The sequence below is a fragment of the Talpa occidentalis genome, unplaced genomic scaffold (assembly GCF_014898055.3).
Source record: "Talpa occidentalis isolate TD23 unplaced genomic scaffold, MPIMG_talOcc4v2.1 talOcc4.9, whole genome shotgun sequence".
Classification (NCBI taxonomy): domain Eukaryota; kingdom Metazoa; phylum Chordata; class Mammalia; order Eulipotyphla; family Talpidae; genus Talpa; species Talpa occidentalis.
This window is the reverse complement of record NW_023605305.1, coordinates 24121914-24139296: the sequence shown is the minus strand read 5'-3', so window position 1 is coordinate 24139296 and position 17383 is coordinate 24121914. Positions and strand designations below refer to the sequence as shown.

The 17383-nt window shown below is 53.1% G+C and overlaps 1 protein-coding gene across 2 annotated transcripts; it reads left to right on the top strand.

Annotated features, from left to right (window-relative positions):
- The first annotated feature begins 53 nt into the window (after positions 1 to 53).
- On the top strand, positions 54 to 16809 carry HEYL (hes related family bHLH transcription factor with YRPW motif like). 2 transcript variants are annotated; one of them, XM_037499437.2, is made up of 5 exons: positions 54 to 172; positions 6172 to 6238; positions 7203 to 7286; positions 8721 to 8802; positions 11162 to 16809. In XM_037499437.2, exons 1-5 carry the CDS (start codon positions 93 to 95, stop codon positions 11833 to 11835), a joined length of 987 nt encoding a protein of 328 aa, XP_037355334.1. In that variant the 5' UTR covers positions 54 to 92; the 3' UTR covers positions 11836 to 16809. The 2 variants fall into 2 exon arrangements, with proteins under 2 accessions (XP_037355334.1, XP_054547161.1); XM_054691186.1 differs by having other exon boundaries at positions 139 to 172; positions 6176 to 6238.
- Positions 16810 to 17383: the final 574 nt, after the last annotated feature.

The window sequence follows — 17383 nt, the reverse complement described above, 5'->3', positions numbered from 1 at the left end:
GTGGCGGCGCCCCCGGGGCGGGGCCGAGGCGGGGCCAGGGCGGGGCCCGACTTCCTGGCTGGGAGCCGGCACCCGTCGGCTGAGAGCTCGCCATGAAGCGGCCCAGGGAGCCCAGCTGCTCCGACAGCGAATCCGACGGACCCATCGACGTGGGCCGCGAGAGCGAGCTGAGGTAAGGGCCGGAATGGAGGGATGCGCGCGCCCAGGACGAGCGGAGTGGGTGGGGGCTGCGCGCTGGGCCGGGCCCAGGGAGTCGGTCACTAGTCCTGGGGTGCGGCCTCGGGAGACGCCAGTGTGGGCGACAGCCCGCAGGTGTGTGTAGTGTAGGGGTGAGTGTGTGCTGGGTGTGCTGTTCCACGCCCCAGGGCCTCGGGTCCCGTGCGCCCTGGGCCCTCTGGGGCTCAGGATACTTGTCTGGAGGAAGAGTTCCGCTCGAGGGTCTGATATCCAGTTGAGGACCATCTTTCTGTCCAAGTGCCCAGGTGGGCCTATTGGCGAGGAGCTTTCCCTAAAGATCTTAGGCAGCCCTCATAGACTGTTGGTACCACACCCCCCAACCCCCCTCCGGAATTCGCTGACTCTGCAGAATAAGCATACTTTCCCAATTTTACCCCTGCTCGGGTGCATTTTTCATATTAATGCACAAAAGACTTCCAAAAAAAGAAAATCTCCTTTCCCTCGAGCAAATTGCACTTTGGAATTAAGATTTTGAAATTGAAGAAAATAATAACCGCTTTGCCTGTGGTCAGTGCAAGGACCTGGACTCGGATTCCAGTGCTCTTCCTGCTGCCAGTGTCTTTGTAAATATTCAGACCTTCTTCAAACCTGTAGAACAAATTGCACTCATGCTGTTCTGCTACTTCTCCATCCTATAAACAATCTAAGTTTCCATTTGTCCACCTGTAAAATGGGTATGAATAATAGGACCCACCTCATAGTGTCATTGGGAGACTCAAATAAGATAATGCATGCCAAGGCTTTAGAACAGGGCCTAAGCATAAAAACGTTTAATGTCCGGCAGCCAAACAGGTGATATCCAGAACCCCGAAAGAGCATCAGGCACTGACTGGGAATCTGCAGGCCTGGGTCCCAGCCCCGAATCTGCCACTAATCTTCCATATGATCCTGGGTCTTTGCTTTCTCTTTCTAAGTCTCTTTCTTCATCAGTAAAATGAAGGATAGGGACTGGGAAAAGGAGGGCCATCTGATCTCTCTTGGCTCATCCAAACCTGACGCTCTAGATTAGATTTGGAAGACGGATTTAGTTCATTCTTAGGATGCTTTTGAAGACATTTCATCATTTCAATCATGCCCAGTTTTCTGAGACCAGAGGATCCTTCTTCAATCACAAACCACAAAAATGCCATCAGCTTCCAATTATTTATAGCTTATAATAGGAGACAATAAGGCAATAGATAGTCCCCTTGCATTCTGTACATTAGGTTTTGGTGTGTATAACACAATTTCCTATGCAACTTATTAGCCTTTTAAAATAGTTAAGCAGGAACTGCTAGTTAGAGAAGCAATTGTGGGTCTCTGCCTGCTAGAAGTAGAGGAAAGTTTCAGCACCGTGTGTGTGTGGGGGGGGGGGAGGTATAGTATAGTGTGGGATCTCAAATTCAATGTCATTGGGTCCTTAGGAGTCAGAGACACAAAACTGATGCCAGAGAACTAGGTGGCTTCTGTCCTCCCAAGAATTTGCAGCTTTGTCAGTGACATGCCAGGTCATACACAAAGACCATGTGGGCTGTGAGGACACCCAAGCAGGGAGGGCTTCTTGAAGGTGGTGATAGCTGGGCCATGACATAAAGGATCAATGGGCATTTTTTTCCCATATAGCATTTTGTCCTTTAAACCAGAGTTGGAGGGACATTTTTAGAAACTGTCTAGCTTCTTGGAGAAGCAGACCCCCCTCAGAGGAGAGAAAGCAGTTGGACATCTGGCAGTGGCTGACTTATAGACCCCTCTTTGTAGCACTCACCAAAGCACCCTCCCCCAGGCAGACATCAATGCTTCAATTCAGGGAGCGCTGAACGATGCCTGCTGTGGCCCAGACCCGGGGCTGTGTTGGGGGGCCCAGATGTATCCTGCTTGGCCTCTGCCCTCGGGGAACTCTCAGAGAAGAAGAGCTTCTTGTACAAAGAAAACCAGATAAACAGTGGCAAGGGCCACAGGACCAGGACAGCCAGCCTCCCCAGGGCCAGAGGCAGGCTGCAAAGCCCCCACACTCAGAGATGTGAGTAAAAAGCAGGGTGCATCCCACTGTCACCGTGGGTGTCTGCCGATGGTGTCCTGCTCTGTACGTGGGAATCACCCACAGAGCTCCTATCTGAGCCCAGCCCTCTGACACAACTGGGTCCCAAATGAGACTAGAAACCTCTCTCCGCCCCCTCTGCAAACATGTAATGAGCACCTGTCACATGTCACTTACTGGATTAGGGTCTGTGGCCACATGGTGCCTTTGAAGTCAGATAGTCCTGAGTTCAACTCTTACCACCATTAACTCGGGCAAGTGACTATACCTGTTTCTGAACCTCAGTTTTCTCCCATACAAAATGGGGTGCAAATATCTCCCAAGGTGAGGTTTTGAGGAGGTGATGTACCTGAAGACATAGCTCCCTGCTTTGCCACAGGTAACTTCTAATGAATGTTGTCCTCTTAGGGGTCACCACTCAGTTGGAGGGTGCCATGATCAGGAGGCAGCATGGTCTGATGAAAAGACTAGAAACCTGAAGACTGGATTTATTGGGCAGGGTTCTTAACTCTTTGTGTCTCTGTCACTCCATCTATCCTACGATTATTATTCCTAAAAGGGAAATAGGCTCAACAATACTTAACCCGCGGGGTTATTGTGCAATCAATGAGAAAGTAAATGTGGAAGTGCTGTCCAGAACAGAAAGTACTGGCTATGAGGTATACATAATGGGATGATGAATTTATGGGTGTGCTGGGAAGAGCACTGGAGTAAAAGCCAGTACTTGGCTCCAGTTCTAGACTTGCCCCTAATTTGCTGGGTGACCTGGAGCAGATCCCATACCCTCTCTGAGTTTACTTATTTTACAAGTGGGCTCAGTACTCCCTGAGTTCCCTTCATTGGGGACATTGTGATTCTGCCTTTGGGTGATGTCCTATGAGTGGGTTCATCTGCAATGTTTCTACGGGGAAGTTCCCAAGGGGAAACTGAGGGTGAGTATCAAGAGTAGTGAGAACTGGCAGCCAGATCAGCTAAAAAGCTGGCTTACCCTGAAGAGACCACAGAATTCTGGCTTGGGACCCCTCGAGGCCCACAGCAGCTCTTGGTGGTCAACATATCTCCTCTGATTCCTTGAAAATCTGCCCTATTTTCAGACTCTCAGACAAAAGGCTCCCACACCTCCTCCCACTGTCAGGGCCAGATCACAGCCTGGAAGCAAGCTCTGGCTGAGCTCTTGGGAGCTTTAAGGATAAGGGACTGGAGGGCTATTCAGACAGACAGGAAATTGGAATTAGGAGGGAAAACAATGCTGAATTTGGAGCCAGAAGACATGGATTCCCATGCTGGCTTTGTTCCTTAGCAGCTGCATGGGCTGGACAAACTGCTTTAGCTTCCTGAGACTCAGCATCCCCATCTGTAAAATGGAACTTTTGTTAAGCTCAAGGAGGGAAATATAAATAGTGATGCCAAGAAAACTGTGAGTGGAGGTTTGCCCGGGAGATATGGGAGTGAGAGGAGATGGAGAACACTGCGGAGCACAGCTGATGGAGAGACTGGAGAAGGGTGTGGCAGAGCCGCTCTGCTCTGAAAGGGTGTGCCAGACTCCCACAAATGGTCCCTGAGGAGGGATCAGGCTGAGAAGCGGTGACATAGGCATGGCTAACCCAATACCCCTAGAGAGGCCTGATCCGGCCCCCAGAGGCGAGGCTGGGAGGAGGCCATGTTCTTAGCGTACCTTTGCTCTTAGGGCTTGTCCTGAGTGAAGCTTTGCAAAGAAGCTATCCTATAGATCTCAGGATTTGGCCATGTGAGTTCAGACCTAGCTACTGAGCCATCCTTTCCAGGAACGTTCACAGGCCTCTTACCAACCCTTCTTGTCCAGATGTTTAGATGGAAAATCATTTTTTCCAAATGTGGCTGGACAATGCCAAGGGCATAGCAGTAGGATTTCACAAATGTTAACCTGGTCTCTCCTGAAACCTTCTCTCTCTGAGCAATTGATGAAAATGATCCAACCTCCACGCCAAGAGGGCAGTCACATGGGCTAGGACCCTCCTGTGAGCCACTTCAACTGTGCCCCCATTCTGCAAAGATCTGCAATGTAGACTTCATGGTGCTTGTCTCTGGCCTACAGTTCCATGGCAAAGATGAGGGCAGGAGGAAGTTGCTCAGCCACGAGCTGTGCCACATTCCAAGCACTTGCTGAGGACAGGCTATAATCATGAATGAAACAGACATGGGTTATGGTCTTAGGCAGACTTTAATCAAATAATTGTGTAGAGGTATAAAACCCAAAAAGGGCATAAGTGCAAGATGCAGGTGAACACAGGATGCGAGGAGAGTGTAGAGCAGGAGGTACCTGGTGGAAGGTGGGATGTGAAGAAAGACTCCCTCAAGAAGATGACATTTGAGTTATGATTTGAAAGGTGGTAGAAGTTGCTAGGCTAAGGGGCTGAGGTTTGGGGAAGAGGAAAGGGGTAGATCAGAGTGTTCTAGGCTAGGAGAACAGTATGTACAAGTCCAGGAAGGAATGCATTCACAGGCTGGTGCACATAGAACAAAAGGCTTGAGTTTAGGAGGTGACCGGCCAGCTGAGCCACCTGAAAAATGGTGGCTTTGATCCCAAAAGCATTGGGAAGTCACTGAGGAGTTTTAAGAGAATGACTGACAAGATCAGATTTGCATAGGCAAATAGGCTTGTTGGGGGCCAAAGGGACCCCGTAATAGTCTCTTGCAGTGGTCCAGGTGACAGACCATAGAGGCTTGGTCCTGAGAGAGGCAGGGCAGGTTCAGAGGACAGATGCGAGGTGGTTTTTAGACGTGGGACTGGCAGGTTTTCATGAGGTGGGGTGAGGACACAGGAGGAATTAGAGTATCTGCCTTGCAGAGCTGGGAGGTAGGGTCCTCCAGGAGGTAAGAACCCAGGGGCAAGAGGAGCAGGTGCCAGGTGGAGGCAAGCTCGTGGGTTCCTGCTCAGATGTGGCATTTTGTATTAGTCTTAAAAGTGTAAAATCACCTTATGTAAAGTTACTTGCTGATGTGATGGAGCCGGGTCTCTGGAGGGCTGGGGCCTGGCTGACCATCCAGTGCAGCCCCAGACCCCAAGGGTGCTCCAGGGAGTTGACCAAATGAAAGATCCCTAGTGCAACCAGCAGCATCCCCTCACGGCCCCTGGAGCAGGAAACCGTTAAGAAGTCGAGCAGTCGGGCTGGAGATGATTTCAGTCAATGTCTGGGCACGAAAAGCCCCGAGGTCTGAGCCCCTTCCCGGTAGGGGTTCCGCGGGGGGCAGAGCAAGCCCCCGGGGGGTCTGCGCAGGGGCGGCCGAGGTGCCGCAGGACTGGGGCTTCTGGGACTCCAGGGCCGAGCCCCGCAGGCGCGGGGTGGGGGGGCTGTGCCCCAGATGCGCCCCCCCACCCCGCCCCCGGCCGCGCTGCGTGGGAGGAGGCGGCAGCTGCAGCGCGGGCGGAGGGCCGGCGGCCGGCGCGCCCGGCCCGTGGGAAGCGGCGGCATCTGCTCTTTCCACGCTCGTTCCCAGCGGCTCTCTCTGAAACCCAACCCGCCGGCCCGGCCCCGCCGCCGGCGGCCCGTGCCCTCGCCCGCCCCACCCGGGGGATCAGGGGCTGCGGATCGGGTTGCAGGAGCCCGGCCGCGGTTCCCTGACCCCGCCCCGCCCCGGCCAGCCCGGCTGTTCCTGGGGGACAGGGGCAGCGCGAGGCCGAGAGCCAGGCCCCCCAAGGCCACCTTGCAAGTGTACCCCAGAGACCTCGAGACTCCCGGGCAGAAAACGGAGCGCAGGGGGGGACTTGGTCTGGGGCAGAAATGGGTCCCCGGGGGACCCAGTGTGTCTTCCCAGCCCCATGGACCAGAGCCACTCTGGAGGGGGCTGCGCGCGCCTGTGGCTGGTCTCCAAGGTCAGCCGCGGCCAGGGAGATGGCCCCCCAGCTCTGAAAAGTCAGCCTTTCTTTTTCTCTCCAGCCAGATGGCCAGGCCGCTGTCCACCCCCAGTCCTTCCCAGATGCAAGCCAGGAAAAAACGGAGAGGGGTGAGTGTGTGTCTCAGCAGAGCTGCTCCACAGAGGTTACCCTGCGTTCCCAGCCACCCGGCCAGAGAACTCCGGTCAGAAACATCACCCCTAAGCTGTCAGTACACTGGGTTCCAGTCCAGGCCCCGCCAGTAGCTAGAGGGTAGGGTGACTTTGGGTAAGGTGCTTAACCATTCTATGCCTCATTTTTTCATCCTTGTAGCTGAAATAACCATAGCACCCACCTCAAAGGGTTGTTTTGAAGATGAAGTGGGTTAATGTGATGCACTCAGGACAAACCTGACATACAATTAGCCGCTATTTATTCCAGCCTTCCCTGGAAGGGAAGCCAAAACTTCCATTTCTTCTCAGTGTGCTGAGAATGGTCGAGGGACCAGAAGGAGGCCCCCTCCGTGCCCTTGACCATCTTATCCCAACCCCACTCTCCCCCCAGGATGCACTGGAAGCCCAGAGACCTGGGATGGGGCAGAGCCAGCCCTGCCTCTCACTAACGGTGAGACCTTATGGTCCCGCCCTCATTTTCTTTATCTGTAAAATGAGGGTCATTTCTGCCCTGCTCTCATATTCTGCTACCAGTGTTGTAGACAGGCTTGCAATCGTGTGGATGAGAGGCCTTCGCAGCTGGAGAGAGCAGTGCCCAGACTCCTCAGGCCTTCCACAAGCCAGCATCTGAAGGGTCACCCAGAATGGGGGAGGGCCTCCAGGGCCTCGCTCCCAGTGACTGCTGCCCCTCTTCTGAGTGCTGGGTGCTCTGCTGGGTTTTAATCGGTGGTTAAATGTTTTAACCATCACTCCTGCTGACCCATGAGAGTTCCCGGTTTCGCTCCCAGTTTTGGCTTTCCTTGCTGTGTGACTTCTCTGAGCCTCAGACTCCTCCTCCACAGAATCAGAACAGACTAACCCACCTCACAAAAATACATGTTGGAAACTGATGAACCCACGGGTAACGCCTGTTGTTGTTTAGATCATTGAGAAGCGGCGCCGGGACCGCATCAACAGCAGCCTCTCTGAACTGCGGCGCTTGGTCCCCACCGCCTTCGAGAAGCAGGTAGGTGAGGGTGCCGCTGGCGCTGGAGGAAACACCTTGTGGGTGGCAGAGCGGGTTCATTCCACGTGGCATCTGTTACTGATCTGTAGCAGCTTCCTGGAGTGCTGTGAGGTTGTTACTGCTCTCAGTCACTGGCGGGGGGTGCGGGGGCACGGGGATGGAACTTTATCTCACCTGGGGACTCTCAGGTGTTGTGCCTTCAGGGCTATCATCCCATTCAACTGAAGCCTCAAAATCATCCTGAAAGGTCGGGTCCTGGTAAGCACAGAAAGGTGGAGTCACTTATGCCAGATCACACAGCTAGTAAGTAGCAGAACAGGGGCCTCCCTCCTGGCATGGTGGTTAAGTCTCAGCACCATCAAGCTATCCACAGCCACTACAGCAGTTCGATCCCTGGCCAGGGAGCTACCCACATGGTGTAGCAGACCTCTCCTGCCTTGCCCACGGGTCCCCTCAGCAGTGTATTTCAGTCAATTGGCCTGTTCTGCTCCCCACTCTGTCTCTGGTGAATCTTCTCACGCCCTCCCTGCATCTCTGGCCTGTACCCTGGGTTTTGTATGCATAAATAAATAAATCTTTAAAAAAAAATAGCAGAACTGAACCAGAGCACAGAACAGTGTGATTCTAAACAACTGATGTTTTCAGAGCTGTTGAAAGTGGAGCAGGTTGCTTGGGGAGCACGCACTCTGCTAGTGAGCATGTTGGGCGGAGTTTAGAGTGGGCAGCCAGCTGAATCAATCAGATGGCCTCAAAGATCCTGTCCTGAACATTCTACAGATGTTCACTAAAACCCTTACAGAACCAGATGTGAGCTAGACATGGAACTGCCCTCCAGGAACTCACATGGAGCATCTCACCCTTGGGTTTCCCCCTAGGGACCAGGTGATGCCTGGAAACATGTCCCAAAATAGGTGACAGAGGAAAAGCAAGGGCATTAGGGGTAAAATGATGAACTAGATTCAGGCGTGGTGAGTCTGATGTCGTATTCCCAGGAGGGCTGGCCTAGGGAGCAGGTGGCTGGGAGGAGAGTCACCCTGGTGATGAGTGCATGAAACATGAAGGTGGACGAGCCCCTCCTGGCGAGCATGCAGTGAGGACAGTGAGCAGGTACCCACTGGGGACAGCACTGTGAGGCCAGGTAGTCTCTGTCCACACCACCCAGAGACCAGGTGAGCGAAGAACCACGAGGAAGTGGTGTCAGGGAGGCCCAGGGAGAAGGTTTCAGGGGATATGGCCAGCAGTGTCTGGACCACAATGAGGCCTGAAGAGACCCTATTCAGTTCGGACATTTTGGCCGAGGGGAAGCCCAGTTGCAGACTGTGGTGGAGTGAGGGATGGAGAGAGGAGAGGCTGGTGCAGTGCGTGCTGGAGGCCTGTGCACGAGGTGAGCGGCAGAGGTGTGCTGAGGCCTCACTCTCTGTTCTGTGCACACAGGGCTCCTCCAAGCTGGAGAAAGCCGAGGTCCTACAGATGACGGTGGACCACTTGAAAATGCTCCACGCCACTGGTGGGACAGGTACTGGTGTCCCTTTCTCCCGACAGTTGTTCTTGCCACAGAGTTGGGGGCTGAGCTCTGGGGGACCACTGGGCTCAGCAGCAAAGTAGACACGGCTCCTGCCCTCAGGGAGCACACAGTTGGCAGAGGGCCGGAGCCGACTCTTTATGATCTCACACCAAGTCCACCTCCTAGCTTCCAGCATCACTCGCTCTACTTTGGTGTCTCTATGTGTCCCAACCCTTCCTCAAGTTCCTCCTTCCAGTCTGTGACATTCTCTTCCTAGGCCGCCTCCCCGGGCCACATTAAACAGAAACATGACTGAGCTCATTCTCGCTGGGATCCCACTGGGAAGCCAGGAAGGGTCTGCCTGGGGGTTCACCTCAGCCACGGCGGGTTCACTGGTGTGAACCCCCCTCTGTCTAGCCCTCTGGGCTGTCGTGTCCTTGGCATGGCTGGAGGGCAGCGTCCTGCTCATCACTGAAGACAGGACGCAGGACGGAGTAGAACGCAGATGTAACTCATTCCGAGGCACGGATAAAGGCATGGAACTGTAGCTTTAAAAAGACTTCTGGGCAAATTCCACATTTGTCCACCTGAAGCCTCGCTGTGTCTTTCAGGTCTTTCAGTGACCTGGCAATTTGGAAACCATGACAGCTCTGCAGACCTGGGCCATGGACACTTAAGTCCTGAACTTAACTTGCTCCTCCCAAAGGGGACAGTTATGAAACCAACTTGGTGCCTCAACCCACAGCAGTGTCATGGGGGGACAGAAGGGGACAGGCAGTCAGGGTCCCACCCCAGATATTCTGAGCCAGGGGGTCGGGACTGGAGTTTGAGGATGTGCAAGTGCAGCAAGTGTGCCGATAACCCTGATGCTAAGAGCTGGTGACCCGCAGTTGAGAGTCTATCTCCAGGCACCAGTGGGGAAGACGTTGAAAACTGAATTTGATTCTCACGACACCATGGAGGAAGCGGGTTGTTGTCATCACCGTTTTCTGCCAAAGGGCTGATAGGAAGACAGAGAGCTGTGGCTTAGAGCACTGGCTATGGATTTGAATCCTTGCTGCCAACTCACTTTATGATCTCAGACAAATTTTAACTTCTCTGTCCCTTGGTTTCCTCCCCTCCAAAACAAGAATAATGAAAGGAATTTTATGAGGATTAAATTAGATAATGCAAATGAAGCGCTTAGTAAGTTATCTGCAGATGCTAGTTTAAAAAGAATGGTGTTGGGCCTCCATGGTGGCACATGGGGTTAAGTACAGCACTGTGAAGCTGTTGGCAGCCTTTGCAGCACGAATTCGATCCCCAGCCAGCCGGGGAGCTACATACATGGTGCAGCAGACCTCTCCTGTCTCGCCCGCTGCTCCCCTCAGCAGTGTATTTCAGTCAGTCTGCCTGTTCTGTTCCCTACTCTGTCTTTAGTGAATCCTCTCACACACACATCCCACCTCTGGCCTACACCCCAGTCTTGCATGCATAAGTAAATAAATCTTTAAAAAAAGTTTTAAAAATAACAAGAATAGCGAATGCAGAAAAGTGAAGGGATTTGCTCAAATTCACGCAGCAAAGCAGAGAGCCAGGAGACATAGCAAAGCCCCCAAGAGGCCTGACTCCACATGTGTCTCCTGCCAAGCTGTCCCTCCATGGAGGCCAAAGAGAGGGTCCTCAGCCTAGCGGCACCAGCTGAGGACCAGAGATGGGTCCTGCTTTCCAGTCTACCCTCCACTGCCTACAGCAACCACATAGTAAGAAAAATGATAGCTAACATCATATATATATTAAGCACTTCTGTGCACTGCTTCATTTAATTTCACCCTCACCACTCTCTGCAGCAGACATGTGATGGTCCATTTTATAGAGACGGCGACTGAAGCGTAGAGATTGATCACAATCAGGCAGCAAGTGGATTTGCACCCAGATCTGCTGCCTCCAAGGACCTCCTGCTTCCTTGCCACACTCAGCTGCCTTCTCCGAGGGCCCTCCCAGTGCTGAAGGCTGCTGCTGGTTCCCCCAGCATCCTTTCAGCAGGCTGGGTGTTCTACCCCTCCACGGGCACAGAGCTTCCACACCTGGCAAGCATCTACTCAAAGCAAGTTAGCTTGGCCACAGAGTTGCATCTTTGAATTCACCACAAATTTATATTTTATGGTGCTTCACAGTTTAATGAATTATTTCAACCTCAAAACCCATCCCTCTCTGCTCTAGGTAGAGAAAAACATTCTCACTTTGCAGGTGGGAGGCCCAGAGGGTGAGGTCACTTGCCCAAGGTCACACAGGCAGTGAGTGGGGGAGGCAGTCCAGGAGTCAGAGTCTGGCCCCAGGTGAGGTGCTTACCCCCGACCCTGGTACACCCTCACCATGCTTCACTTTGCAGGATTCTTTGATGCCCGAGCCCTGGCAGTCGACTTTCGGAGCATTGGTTTTCGGGAATGCCTCACGGAGGTCATCAGGTACCTGGGCGTCCTGGAAGGGCCTGGCAGCCGTGCAGACCCCGTCCGGATTCGCCTTCTCTCCCATCTGAACAGCTATGCCGCAGAGATGGAACCTTCACCCACACCCACTGGTCCCCTGGCCTTCCCTGCCTGGCCCTGGTCCTTCTTCCATAGCTGTCCTGGGCTGTCATCCCCCAGCAGCCAGCTCGCCATCCTCGGAAGAGTGCCCGGTCCTGTCCTCCCCAGTGCCTCCTCTCTTGCTTACCCCATCCCGGCCTTCCGAACCACTCCCGTGCGTAGAGCTGCCGGCACCATCCTGCCAGCCCGGAGGAATTTGCTGCCTAGTCGAGGGGCATCTGCTGCCCGGAGGGCCCGCCCCCTGGAGAGGCCAGCTGCACCCCTGCCCCTGACCTCAAGCAGCAGGGCTGCCCGGAGCAGCCACGTCACACCCCTCCTGCGCTCTCCTTCCCCCACACCTCTTGGCGTGATGGGGTCCCCTGCTTATGCGGTGGTTCCTGCTCCTAGGCCCTCTTCTCCAGGGCCAGCTGGGAGGCCAGCCGGAGCTGTGTGCTGCCACTCCTGGGTCTCTGAAATCACTGAAATCGGGGCTTTCTGAGCTGGCTTTCCGCCCAGGAGTGAGGAGAGTCCTTTTTCCAGGAGCTCTAAAAATGGCGCTGCCTTTTCTGCTCTACTTCCTGGACTAGCTTCTAGATGAAGGCAACTTCACCCATCAGAGGCCCATTCCTCCTTCAGCCCATCAGCCCTCCTCACTGCTTGTCTTGCTTGTCCAGCCAGCTCTCCGAGCTGTTCTGATCTCAGAGGCTTGGTCTCATTTCTTACCTGGACACATGAGTTCAGGGAGAGCCCCTAAGGGCCATACCCAGTCTGGAGCAGCAGGCTGACTCTCAGCTCTGGGAACAAAGCTTTAACCTGAAAGCACAATGGCCTGAGGCAGGCTGCTTCCCTCGAGAGGGGTCAGAACCAGGACGTAGTGTCTACCTTGCTCCCTAAAACCAGTAACTGAGCAGGGGCCACAAAGAAGTCTCTTGGGAACTGTTTCTGCCCTTGCCCCTTCCCACTTGTCTTTGGCCTACTCCACTGCAGCTGGACAGGTCCCATTGCAGCCAGACAGGCCCACTGTCCACTATGGTCAAGCTCTGGGGACTGGAGTCCCAGCAGGTCCTTCTCCCATCATCTTCCTGGCTGCAGACTCCCACCCTCCAGTTGACTGACAGCTCCCTGCAAACAGCTGGGAGGTTTCCAGGCAGCACTAATGCTCAGAGACAGGGCATCCTCACAACCAGAACTCGGACAGTCCCCCCAGACGGGAGCCAGGATTGAGCATCTAAGGACCCCTCGCCCTGCTGCTCGCAGGTGTGTGGTCCTCGCCGGCGCATGGTGTGAGGGCATGTTCCCACGTGATGGGGCCCAGAGAAGAATCCTCTGGGGATTCAGCACCAGACGTTTCGATGCCTGGTTTGCATCCAGCTCACGGAGCACAGACTGCTGGAACGGCCAAGGGCTGTCAGGCCGGACAAAAATAACTGCAAGGAGGGGCGAGAGGAAGGACAGTCAGAGGCGGCTAGGCCCTTCAAGGTCACACAGTGGGTGGAGGGCCTGAGATCCTGTTCACCCAGGATTCCACACAGCTGGCTCTGCTCAGAGGTCATTTCATCAGCCAGCTCCAACCCTGGCCACTTTTGCCCAACCACTGTTCCCGGCGGGAGCATAGAGATGAGATGGGGCAGACGTGGGACTGACATGCAGCTGGACTGGTGTCACCAGACCAGTTGTTAAGATGTAGAAACACGGCTGTGGTAAATGTCATCGGTAAAAAACGGGGGCTCCTGAGGTTTCCCCCCAGGACCCCATGATCTGTCTCATACCCCAAGGCCACGCTTCTTCCAGCTGGCAGTTCATGGCTGCTTATTCTACATCTGTTGTTAAATACTTCAAATATCACCCCTGGGAAGATTCTCCCCCTGACTCTTTGATGGAACTACCCCCGCGGCTGAATTGAGGAACGTTCATGAGCTCAAAGATAGAGTTTACAGAAACCCTGGGGGGAAAGGGTGCTTTCAGAGAAGTGGGTAAGAGAGCAGAGGTCACTTAAGTGACCCAGAAAGCTCTTTTGAAAGTCCTCGCTCTGTGGCATAAAGAGCTGAAGTAGTTCTTTCACTCCTTAGTGGGAGTCAGCTTGCGCCGTTGTCCTGGACCATCTGAGCTGCACAGCAGTGAGGAGAGAGGGCATCCCTTTAGGGAGTGGGTCACCCGCCAGCATTGCCCCTGAGGGAGACAGATAGTGGGAGGGAGAGGAAGGGCAGGGCGCTGGGCAGGTTCCCAGGAGCTGGGAGACGGGGGAGAGAGGGAGGTAGCAGGAGACTAAGACCAACTTCACCTTTCTCAAAAAAAGATCAGAAAAACTGCTTCCTCTCTCCTTTCTCCTCTCGCCCTCCTTCCTCCCTCCCTCCTCTTCTCCCTCCTCCCCATCCCTCACCTGCTCTCCTCCTTTCCTCCTCTCCTAGCCTGCCTCAGGTGGCAGCTTGCTGTCCCCAGGAGACCAGGCCACTCCCTAGCCTTCTACTCACAGTGGGACTGTGGGATGCACATTTCTATGTCTCAAGTCCCCAACTCCAGAAGAGCCCGTTGACACCATTGAATGAGGTGGAAATGGCCCAGAACTTTCATCATGTTGGTTGATCTTGTTTCATCCTCCCAGAAATATGGACGGTGGGGGCAGGGCGGGAGGAGGTAACTGTATGTATTTGTTTCCAGAGTTGACGACTTGTTTATATTCCCAGGCCTTTCTGGTGCCCCTGACTCCCACCCCATGCTGGGGTTGTCGCAGACAGCCAATAAAGCTTTTTTTTTTTTAGTTCTGGAAATCTTTAAGAAATTCTACTTCTTAACTATCTCTGGAGTCCGTCCACTTGTCTGTGAGCCCACAGCCGTCCCCCTGGTCTGGCTCATCACCTCCCCCAGTCACTGCTCTCGCTGCTAAAGGGTTACCTTGAATCTCTAATTCTGTCTCAACAGCAACCAGAGGGGGCTTGAACATATAAATCATATCAGGTCAACTCTAATCTCAAACCTGTAGTCTATTACCTTATCATCCTAAAAAGAAAATCCAGGCTCTCTGCAGATCCCAACCTCATGTCCAGTCTCAGTTTCTGTTAGAACAATCTTATGTCTGTACTTATGCCACGCTGGCCTGCCTTCACTTCCTCAGTGTCCCACCCTCCAGCCCACCTCCAGGACTTCGTGTATGCAGTTCCCGTTGCTCAGAATGCTCTTTCTGCCTTTTGCATGACTGAACTCTTCATACCGTCAGGCCTGGGCTGAAAATTCACCTCCTCAGAGAGGTCTTCCCTGATTACAGTACTTGAATAATCCATGTCAAAGTCTCCAATTCTGTTCCTCCATAAGGAACTTTCCATTGCACATCCACTTGTGTCTGCTTCTTGGTATCTCCCCTACCAGGATGTAAGCTCCATGAGGCCAGGAGCCATGCCTAGGCTGCTCTCCACCCTCTATTCAGTGCCAAACACAGTGCCTGGCTCATAGTCAGTATTCAATAAACATTTGTGGAATAAATGAACTAGGAAATTGAGGAATCTCCCAGACTCTTGCTGCTGGACAGTACAGGCTCCTCTAGGGATGAACACCCCAGCTGACTGACGTTGGGGATAGGCTGGAGAACAGAGTGAGAACAGGGCCAGGGGACTGCAAGTTCTAGCAAATGGCGCAGAAGCTTGGGCCAAAGAAAAGTGGAGTGTGTTGACTCTGGAGGGCACCGACTGCTGAGAGTGGCAGGCTGTCCCTGCCAGCAGTATTGTTCTTCACTCTTGGTCTGGCTCACAATAAATCCAACAAACATTTGCAGAGTTCTGCTCTGTGCCAGGCCTCATGCAACAAAGCCAGAGGTAACAGAGGGCATTGCTGCCCCGAGGGGTTGTAACGCTACAGTTGTAATCTCAGCGACAGTTGGTGAGGTGAGAGTGGAGAGTGTTCTTTTGAGAAGGCTGAGGGGACAGAGTGGAGCAGCTGCTGCTATCTGAGGCAGCATAGAAGAGGGGAGCACAGGAAGGAAGCCTTCCTGGAGGAGGAGGCATTCTAACATTCTAATAGCAGAGAGAATCTTCTGAGCAAGGTGACCTCATCAAGGCGCTTCTGAAAGCTGGCTCTGAGTTGAGCACAGGCCTTCAGTGACAGGGCCAAAGCAGGCTGGTCTAGGCACTGAAGCCAGACTTCCTGGCTCAGGCCCCAGCTCCTTCATTTATCAGAGCTGTGACCTTGGGCAAGTTACTTAACACCTCTGCACCCCAACACTCTATAAAAAAAATGATGCAATAATTGTTACCAACACCCTGCTAAATGCTTTTCTGGGCGTGTTCCCATTTTACAGATGAGGAAACCAGGCCCAGGTGATTAATGACTAAGGTTAGGTGAGAATGGCATGGGAGAACATGTGTGAAGCCTTCAGAGCAGTCCTTGGGCCACATGGACCGCTCAGTCAATCTCAGTCACTCATGTTCATGGAAAGAGGCTGGATTCAGATTGCGAAAGGCCTCAGGGGTCATGTAGAGTTTGCACATCAGCCTGTCGGCAACGGCAAACACAGAAGGTTTTGCCAGGGGATGGCCAAGGTCAGCCCTTTAAGAAACACTTGTTTGGGGTGGTGTGGATAACTGACCCGGAAGAAGAGAATGTAGACTCAATTCCACCTATTCCCTGGGAACACCTAGATGCTTTAAAAACACCAATGCCCAGGTTGTGTTGGGCAGCCCAGAAAGAGCTGTGAAGAAGTTAGAATTTCTGTCCCAGTGGAGGTAAATTTCCATTTAGTAGGTGAACTGGACTCCAACGTGTGTGCCTGGGAAGAGCTGATGCTTCCTGAGAAAGCAGAAATTAATTTCCACAAGGGCATCTCTATCTTCCAGTCCCATCCTACCCCTGACCCATAGTAGTTGCTTAAAAAACTGTCGAAAGTTTTAAGGACTTTGGCCTCCCTGGCGGCCCAGGGGTTAAAGTCTCAGCGCTATGAAGCTATCGGCAGCCACTGCAGTGGGAGTTTGATCCGGGCAGGGAGCTGATCCATGTGGCACAGCAGACCTCTCCTGTCTCACCTTCTGCTCCCCTCAGCAGTGTATTTCAGTAGATCTGCCTGTTCTGCTCCCCACTCTGTCTCTGGTGAATCCTTTCACCCCTCCCTACCCCTGCACTTCTGGCCTACACCCCAGTTCTTGTATGCATACATAAATAAAATAACTCTTTTTTAAAAAAGGAAAGTTTTAATGACTTGTAATGCATTCAAGAGTCACTGGATATTTTAGGGCTTGGTGGCACTCAAGACTTTAGTTTCCATCTCGCCTTCCTGGAGAAAGAAGATTGGAAGAAGACTGGACAGCAGCTGACCCCACTAATAACAGTAAATGCTTTCAAGCCCTTGACTTCCATGATCTCGTATAATCCTCACCTTGCCTGTGAATTATTATCCCCATTGTACAGAAAATGACACTGAAGTAAAAGTGCCCCAAACCTGAAACACTAATAAATGACAAAATTAAAACTGGTGTCTGCTTGAGTCCATCTTCACCAGCTCAGCACACTGTGTCCTTCCCAGGCTGCCAATTTTGATACAAACCCAGCATGTTCAGTGCCTGCAGGTCTGGGGGCTGAACTCCATTGCAAGCATCTCTGCCGGGCTCTTCTCCCCTGCGCTGGGAAGAGGGGGGTAAGGGGCTCAGCTGCCGTCACAAAGAACCAGCAGTTACTCACTGGATTAAAGAGCAGCTTGTTTGTCTCATGTGTAACAACCCTCTGAACATTCCAGGTCCTGATCCATGCAGGCTTCCTAGATCCCGGCTTTTTCCATCTTGATTCCCTGCCATCCCAGAGGGCATTGTGCCTGCATGATTGCAGCTAGTCTCCATGGGTCCAGCCAGCAGAGGGGAAAGAGTTTGGTGGAGACATGATCATAGTCTTAAAGGCTAGCCCCAGAAGTAGCACATCTGCCCATCCAGAGGTGAGAACCTAGGCAGTTAGCCAAGCCAATGGCTGGGAAATGCATCTCTGCTCTGTTCTCTGATGTAAGTGTGAATGGACATTGGCAGTGTCTCTCACTTCACTCTTAGCTACCAGCTTGGGCGGTTGAGAGGAATGGA

Bases quoted from the DNA above. Each gene is read 5' to 3' on its own strand.
- HEYL (XM_037499437.2), top strand. From the start codon at position 93: ATGAAGCGGCCCAGGGAGCCCAGCTGCTCCGACAGCGAATCCGACGGA. The intron at 6,239-7,202 runs GTGAGTGTGTGT...GTTGTTGTTTAG, and splicing joins CCAGGAAAAAACGGAGAGGG to ATCATTGAGAAGCGGCGCCG. The intron at 8,803-11,161 runs GTACTGGTGTCC...TTCACTTTGCAG, and splicing joins CCACGCCACTGGTGGGACAG to GATTCTTTGATGCCCGAGCC.